Source organism: Coregonus lavaretus, assembly GCF_964263955.1.
Source record: "Coregonus lavaretus genome assembly, contig: HAP1_SCAFFOLD_5310, whole genome shotgun sequence".
Lineage (NCBI taxonomy): Eukaryota > Metazoa > Chordata > Actinopteri > Salmoniformes > Salmonidae > Coregonus > Coregonus lavaretus.
The window spans coordinates 31,342-39,962 of NW_028164797.1; the positions used below are offsets into that span (position 1 = coordinate 31,342).

Consider the following 8,621-nt stretch of genomic DNA (forward strand, 5'->3'; position numbering starts at 1 on the left):
GATTAAGTTGCTGACAGCTATACTCAATTTTGCCCTCTTCATCTGATTTTAGGTAATGTCATCTGATGGACATGACTCTGGACAGGTCCCTAGACCAAATGCTCAGTCTCCCCCCCCCCCCCAACCAAGTTAAGTGAAAGAGTTACTTATGTTCAACTAGTGCTTGAGAATCTGTGTGTGTGATAAGAAATTAGTGTGCGTGATTAAACATAGAATTTTTATCAAAGTAAATGAAATTGAAATGCGATTCAAAACATTTTATTTACAAACTTCAAAAAAAGATCTTAAAGCCATCCATTGTTACATGTCCATTCACAAACTATGTACTGTACAGGCTTTGCTAACCATGCTAGCACATACCCATAGACTTCCAGTCATTGTGGCAATGCTAGTTAGCATTGGCTCGCAAAACTACTTCTAACTTCCCAAAGTATCCCTTTAACTAAATGGAATTTACTGACAGTCAGTTGTTGCTGACTGAATCGATTTATAAATAAATACTTAAATTCAAGTAGAAAGCTATGAAAAAGAGCAGTTGGTACAACTGAAAACATTGAATACTGAGGGAACTAGCTTTCATTTGCCATTAGGATATATAGATTAAAATGAACATCTGGATGATATGAAGATGAACAAGAACAAAAGCACTGGATGACATGTTCTCTCTGCTAATGAGTGGTTTGACCGCCCGTGACTGGTTGTCCTGAAATTCACACACTTTGGGTCAGTTGTCTAATATCACATTTCTCAAGTCATGGAACACAAGAATTGACATGTTCTAGTAAAATCAACATAAAAATTCCCCTTACAAACAAAAACAGAACAAAATAGTAAAAAAAATAAAAATATGAATGAATAAATATGCACTGTCATAAATACATTAATTTGGTAAATTCAAACATTGAACAAAAAAAAAAAAAGTACTTTAAGTATGGTATGAATGAAAAGAAGAACAAGTCTGATGATGCCAGGGTATCATAATAAACACAAGAACTGGAGTTTAAAGCTCTTGCTGAAGAGACTCAAGGCTAGGGACTTGGTGGAGGAGGTGGGCTGGCCTTCCCTCTTCCCAAAGTGTTGGGTTGAGACAGTAGGTCTATGTATGTCATGAGGGGGGCAGTAACAGTCAGCAGTAACAGAAATTAAAAGATCTGTTGTTTATTAAACAGAACCAGGTCACACACCTGACTCCCCCCCTCAGTAAATCAATGTACCGGTACGTTGAATACTATAACCTTTGTTATACAGTGAATTTAACAGAATATGTGGTCTAAGTCTAATCCAGAATCATCTTTACAATGAGCTCACAACGAAGTCTGTAATGACAGTCTGTGACCACATTTTCGAAAGACACCCTCTTCTTTAGGCCAATAGCAGTTGACGGTGACATTTGGTCGCTTCAGAGAATGATCACTCTCTAGAGAGTGCTTTAAGTTGTACTTTCTTTTGGCAAAGCTATTTTTGAATTCTCTCAAATGATTTTGGTTTGACAATGACCTCTTGAACACTGTTTTTCAGTTGAAATCACATATGCCAGAGATGAGACAAAGGAACAGAAAACGAGTGTTCAAGCCATCCACAGACAGAGCGAGCCATTATGACAGAGGTTCTCTACTCTAGAACACCTGGGTACACAATGCAGAAACAGACAGGGAAGGAGACAGACAGAGTGGTCACGGGTCATATTTGCATCACTTAGAAAAGCTACAGAAAGACTATGGTTGAGATCCAGGCCCTAGGACTGCCCGTCTCGCGGTTTCTCTACTCCCACTAGGTAACATTCAGAGACCGAGGCAAGGCATTTTCAATTCACCGTCCCTTTGGACAGTTGGCGCTTCGCAAGAGCACAGTTTTCACATCATCACCTACAGACAGGCAATCAATTAGAAACATGTAGAAGATGACATAAGAGATGGAAACCAGATCTTCCCAAAAGTGATGCCTGTCCCCAAGATCTGCGTTAAAGGCGTAAATAAGCGTAGATTCTTTGAGTTGAAGGTTCTTACTTTTCCATTTTCACCATCAAAGAGCCTAACTGTTTCTTTGACTTCAGTCTCGACAAGTCCATTTTCTGATTATCATCTAATTTCTCAAAAAACTAAACAACACTTCTGTCCTGGCAGTAAATATAAGAGCAAATCAAATTGATTTTAAAAACAGTTGTGACATTTTTAGAATAGGACTACCATATAAAATAATATTCAGTAGCAAATAAAGACAATCAAGAACAATATCATGTAACTGATATTGTGCCATACCATAATTACTACCAACTATGTCTATCAAATTGACTTATTAATGCTAGTCTATTGTCAGTTAGTTATTAACCTTGTCTATCATTAACTGTTGGAAAAATGCAACCAAGCAAATTAGCCAGTCTTCTCAACAAACAGTACACCTCGGTGGCGATTCAGGGTCACTGCAGGTCCAAACCCAGCAGTCGCTTCAGTGATTTGTATAAGCCAGTACAGAACAACATTTTGGAAGCCCCCCAAGTCCATTTTCTTTGTCTTCTACGTTCTCTCTGGTGCTCAGTTTTCTTATCTTTTCTTCTTTTTAAATAAGATATTCAGCATAAGGATTTGTTGCTTTGTCCAGTTTGTGTTATATCCCAATACAGACTCATTTTTTGAAAGGCGCGCATGTTGCACTTGGGATGGGGAAAAGGGCTAGTGGAGGTGGATGGGGCTTGGTTGTCCCTTCCTTTCCTCTCCAGACCTCCTCGCACCAGCAACCCACTAACTGTCCCTTATAACCCACATGGCTCAAGGCTCTCATTGTTCCATCACCTCAATGACATCATCATCGTCGTTTTTGCTGTCTGAGCTGCTACCAGCGTTCTCTGCCGAGCCGTGGGCGTCAGAGCGACCCAGCCCCGCCCCCATAAGGCCGGAGGAGGGGAAGTGGGAGAGAAAGCTGGAGCCAGCAGGGCCTGGGGTGGCGGCCGGGAGCCCCCCGGGGAGCAGCGAGCTAGGGTACACACCCACGGACTGGCCGTAGGACATGGGGAAGCCTGGGGGCAGCATGCCAGCCATACCAGCACCCAGCATGAAGGGAGCCAGGGAGGCAGAGTCAGAGGAGGCAGAGAAGGAGCTGGTAGTGGTGGAGGAGGAAGACCTGGAGGAGGAGCTAGGTAGGGTGCCGTCCCCCAGGCCGAAGGGGTCAGAGGTCATGGGGAACATGAGACATGGGTCACCCAGCTGGCTGTGGGGCTGGAAGTAGGGTGAGCCGGCCCCCATGAAAAGGGGCTGCTCAATGGAACCCATCATGGCTGGGTTGAGGCCCATGGGCGGGAAGCCGTAGCCCCCTGCGAAGGGTAAGGCCTGGGGGGGCAACGGGGCCGAGGTGCACTTGCCGGGGGCCAGCTGCTTGTTGTTGGCCCATTCATCGGCAGACGGGGTGGAGGCTTTGCGCTTGGTGGCCTTCAGGTCCAGGGCGGCCGTGGAGTCTGTGTTTGGCTGGGCCGCGGTGTGTCTCCAGGGCTTGGCATGGCTGGTCATGCTGCTGCCATTGGTGCTCTCTGCCAGCGCTGTCTCCAAGACTCCTGCAGACGGAGCCTTGGAGGCCTGCTGCTGCTGGATCTTGTTTCCGGCTGCAGCTGTGTACCTCTGGAGCTCGCTCAGGATCTCGGGGCTGTCGGGGGAGAGCGGGCGAGTCACACAGCCGCTGGTGCCGTTCGTCGAGGCCTCCTCCGATGCCTTCTGGGTGTCTGAGGGAGGGGAGGAGAGACAGACGGGTTAGATACTGCTCTCTGGTCTAGACTAACAGAAACCATCAGCACTGGATAAAAACAGATCCATATGGACCAAAATGAGTTGAACTTAAATTGACTACGGGTTGAGTTGGGATTGTTACCTTTGGGTGCAACGGCTGAGTTCTCCTCCCCTGCCTTGAGCTTGCTTGCAGCGCGGATGGCAAAGATCCTCCCGTCACAGGTCCTGATGTAGGTCCCTTTGGTTCCTCTAATGACGTGGATGCTCTCTCCTGCACTGATCCTGGCCTTGACATCAGTTGAACTGTTGGTTCCAGGTATCACAATATCTGTAGTGGTGACTATCTTCTGGACGAAGACGCCTGCCTTCTGCAGGTAGTTGACGGGAAAGCCTGAGCTGGAGTCAGAGTCTGCTGTGGGGGTGGAGGCATGAGATGCCTGGCGAGGCATCATGGGAACTGGAGTTGACTGAACGGGGCGGTCGCTGGCCACCGGCTTCTCATCTTGGCGAGGGGGTGGGCGCCTGAAAGGGGGGCAAGGGAAAGGAAAGATGAGAGGGTGGCGAATTGGCAGTCCAAATTGACAGTGGAGGGTTAAAGATTCTATCAACAGTTTAAAATAATTAAAAAACGTGGTATCACATTGACTGTATGCAATTGTAATATTGTACAGTATGTTACTAAGAAAATAGATTGATCTGGTGAAAACAGGAACTAAAAGCATGTCTGTTTTTGGGGACCATCTCACCAGTTTCGCTGGCTGAAGGCAGGGATGTTGGTGAGGCTCTGGTCGCTGGCTGGGTAGTAGTGGGCGTAAGAGGGGCGCGTGTAGGGCACCGACGCACGCTTCTCGTCCTCGTAGCTCTTTTTGGCAGCCTTCTTCTCGGCTTTGGTGAGCTTCATCTCCTGCCGGTCAATCAGGAGAGACTCGTGGTGGAAGGGTTGCTAGAGAGACAGACATGGAGAGTAGTTTGAGTAAAATGTCTCTCTAAGTAAAATTATACCCTGAGTGTACAAAACATTAGGAACACCTTCCTAATATTGAGTTGCACCCCCCTTTGTCCACAGAACAGCCTCAATTCGTCGGGGCATGGATTCTACAAAGTGTCAAAAGCGTTCCACAGGGATGCAGGCTCCAATGCTTCCCAGAGTTGTGTCAAGTTGGCTGGATGTCCTTTGGGTGGTGGACCATTCTTGATACACACGGGAAACTGTTGAGCATGAAAAACCCAGCAGCGTTGCAGTTCTTGAGACCCTCAAACCAGTGCGCCTGGCACCTACTACCATACCCCGTTCAAAGGCACTTAAATATTTTGTCTTGCTCATTCACCCTCTGAATGGCACACATACACAATCCTTGTCTCAATTGTCTCAAGGCTTAAAAATCCTTCTTTAACCCGTCCCCTTCATCTACACTTATCGAATTGGATTTAACAGGTGACATCAATAAGGGATCATAGCTTTCACCTGGTCAGTCTATGTCATGTACGCTCAGTGTAAATAATACAGAAGTTATTGAAAAGTTGGGCACCAAACCCTTCCCATATGAAATAGTGAAATCTAGTGTAGTTCTAACCTTGGTGACCAGATGTGGGTGTATAATACAGTATGGTGTTTATAGATATGTATATACCTTGGTGATGAGGGTAGTACCTAGCTTACCACCTAGCTTACCTTGGTGATGAAATGAGTCCCTTTTGGGTAGTTTAATTTGGCCCATTTTAACATTATGTCATGAAGAGCACATGTTCAACTTATGTTTTCCCATCTCAAGAGGTTAAATTAACAAATGACTATAGTAAGTGCCTATTAAGTACGAAATAACGTAACAGGGTTGACGATTTCATCTTAAATTAGCCATGAATCTCCTTGTGACAAGGGGAAAGAAAGCTTATTGTGTGCAACAGGGAGGGGCGATTGAATGCAAGCTTCACAAAAAAATAGCACATTTATTTAAAACAATTCTAGCCTGTATGGGTAACAAGGTGTGATGCTCGACCCACTCAGTTTTCCAGCACAAAACACCAGAAAATGGCCAAAAAGAGTAGAACCAGCTCACCTGCTTTTACACTATGATTTGACTATTAGATGTTCAATGTTTTTTTTTTTTAAGGAATAGTTTCACCATATTCAAATGAGAGGAGTTCAGTTCAAGTAACAGGGTTGACCTTAAAATGAATGACTAATCGCATGAAATAAATGATAATCTTCAGAAATGACTTTGTCAAAGCAACAAAATAACTAGGGCTTTACAATGCTGGGGTTAAGTGGATTCAAATCGTCCTAGAAGTCAGAGTGCACAGAGGGACATGTCAAAATGCAGAATAAAAACAGGCTTTTAAAATTCAATATCGGTGCACAATATTTACTTAAAATATCAAAAAGGGACTCATTTTGTGGAACGACCCAGATATATATCCAGTGTAGTTCTAACCTTGGGGAAGAGGTGAGGGTAGAGCTGGCAGGCCTAGATGTGTATATAGGTGATCTGTTACCTTGGTGACTAAGTGAGGGTAGAGCTGGCAGGCCTGTCTGATGCTCGCCTCCATCTCCTGGTGGGGCTGCAGCTGCACCTGTGACACGTCAGGCTCCTCCTCGACAAAGTGCAGCAGAGACTCCACCTCCCTCCGCGTGAACGACAGCATCGGGTTCAGGTCATCTACCACTCGGTCTGCAGAGAAGAGAGAGGGATTGAAGGAAGAGAAGGAGTTAGTCTACTACACAAATACAGAGGAGAAGATTGTGTGCCTTTAAACCATCCCTGTGTGTATAGGGCCATCAACAGCAAAATGAAAAGGTATCTGCGTGTGACATGAAACGTGGCATATAGCAAACCCTGGCCATGTATAAAATGGAATAAATCTGATGTTATTTTTCAACTAAATTCTAAGAGTGTGGGCCTTCTCTTTTTGTGTACACAGCATAGCTGAAATTGGAGCGGACCGATGTAATGTGTTAAAAAAACAATGGCAAACTATGTCAAAGCACTTTGGCAGTGGTGCACGAGTAGGGATGCATGGAGTGCACTTAGCCTGAGAGGAGTCTGACTTCACAGAGTCTGACAGAGCTCAGAGGACTGCTGTACTTCACAGCACACACTGTTTAGCATGCTAGTGAAGTGGACTGGCCAGATGAAGTGCACTTAGCAGGGGAGGCTTGGGGTAAGTGTAGACTCTGCAGTACTGATAGCAGAAGTTCATGTAATAGTAGGCCTAGTAGACTTGGCTGGAGGAAGCAGAGGTGTCTTGGTAGGCCAGTGTGTAGTCTATGTACACTACTTGTCAAAAGTTTTAGGACACCTACTCATTCAAGGGTTTTCTTTATTTTTACTATTTTCTACATTGCCGAATAATAGTGAGGATATCAACATTTTGAAATAACACATATGGAATCATGTAGTAACCAAAAAAAAAGTGTTAAACAAATCAAATTATATTTTATATTTGAGATTCTTCAAATAGCCACCCTTTGCCTTGACGATAGCTTTGCACACTCTTGGCATTCTCTCAACCAGCTTCACCTGGAATGCTTTTCCAACAGTCTTGAAGGAGTTCCCAAATATGCTGAGCAATTGTTGGCTGCTTTTCCTTCACTCTGCTGTCCGACTCATCCCAAACCATCAAAGTTCTTGAAAATTTCCAGATTGACTGACCTTCATGTCTTACAGTAATGATGGACTGTCATTTCTCTTTGCTTATTTGAGCAGTTCTTGCCATAATATGGACTTGGTCTTTTACCAAATAGGGCTATCTTCTGTATACCCCACCTACCTTGTCACAACACAACTGATTGGCTCAAACGCATTAAGAAGGAAAGGAATCCCACAAATTAACTTTTAAGAAGGCACACCTGTTAATTGAAATGCATTCCAGGTGACTACTTCATGAAGCTGTTTGAGAGAATGCCAAGAGTGTGCAAAGCTGTCATCAAGGCAAAGGGTGGCTATTTGAAGAATCTCAAAAATATTTTGATTTGTTTAACACTTTTTTGGTTACTTCATGATTCCAGATGTGTTATTTCATAGTTTTGATGTCTTCACTATTATTCTACAATGTAGAAAATAGTTAAAATAAAAATAAAAACTTGAATGAGTAGGTGTTCTAAAACTTTTGACCGGTAGTGTAGTCAGCATCTATTCTATTCCATTCTATGTGTTTTTTTGGTTAGCTGGTTACTTACCAGACATGCCCTGCTTGGAGATCTGTCGGTCATAGATTTTCTTCTCCAGGGTGAAGTCACAGACCAGGCGGTAGATGTGGCAGGGTTTCTTCTGGCCGTAGCGGTACACTCTACACACGGCCTGGGCGTCGTGACAGGGGTTCCAGGAGGCATCGAAAACCACCACGCGGTTAGCCCCGATCAGGTTCACCCCCAGACAGCCAGCCCTGGGGACGGGGAGACGCACACGTCACTGACCTGAGGTGTATGTGTGTTTGTGTGTGTAGGACTGTGCACGTGTGTGGGAGAGAGTGTGAATGAGGGATAGTGTTTGTAACAAGTGTGGGTTACAAGTGTGACTATACAGAAGTATGATTATAAACACATTATAATTATTTCTACCAGTGTGTTCCTGAGAAGGTCTATTACCTGGTGGACAGCAGAAAGACCAAGGTGGAGGTGTTGGATGGGTCGTTGAACTGGTTGATGAGTCTCTCTCTCTCTGAGGCAGACGTGCTCCCATCCAGTCCTAAAGAAAGGAACCATAGAAAGAGTCAATCCCTGTCTCCAACACACAGAACCAAGAACAATGGAGAGATATCAAGATCACCAGCAGGTGGCGATAGCCAATGTAAGTCAATGGGAAAAGTTGCAGCATGGGTTTGGAGAGGCTGAATGACAGTTCGTATAGCTACAGTAAAATATATCACTGGATAAATGGAGTCAGAGACAAGTGGTGACAGCGGTGGATG

At 44.6% G+C, this 8,621-nt stretch overlaps 1 protein-coding gene across 1 annotated transcript; it reads right to left on the reverse strand.

Annotated features, from left to right (window-relative positions):
- Nucleotides 1–242: 242 nt before the first annotated feature.
- Nucleotides 243–8,405, reverse strand: LOC311116610 (helicase ARIP4-like; the record flags this gene model as incomplete). The annotated part of the gene is made up of 6 exons (XM_084191674.1): nt 243–3,709; nt 3,856–4,235; nt 4,460–4,656; nt 6,207–6,382; nt 7,891–8,096; nt 8,299–8,405. Coding segments are annotated over 6 exons (2,001 nt in total), but the record flags the coding sequence as incomplete, so codon positions are not given.
- Between the last annotated feature and the right edge of the window lie 216 nt (nt 8,406–8,621).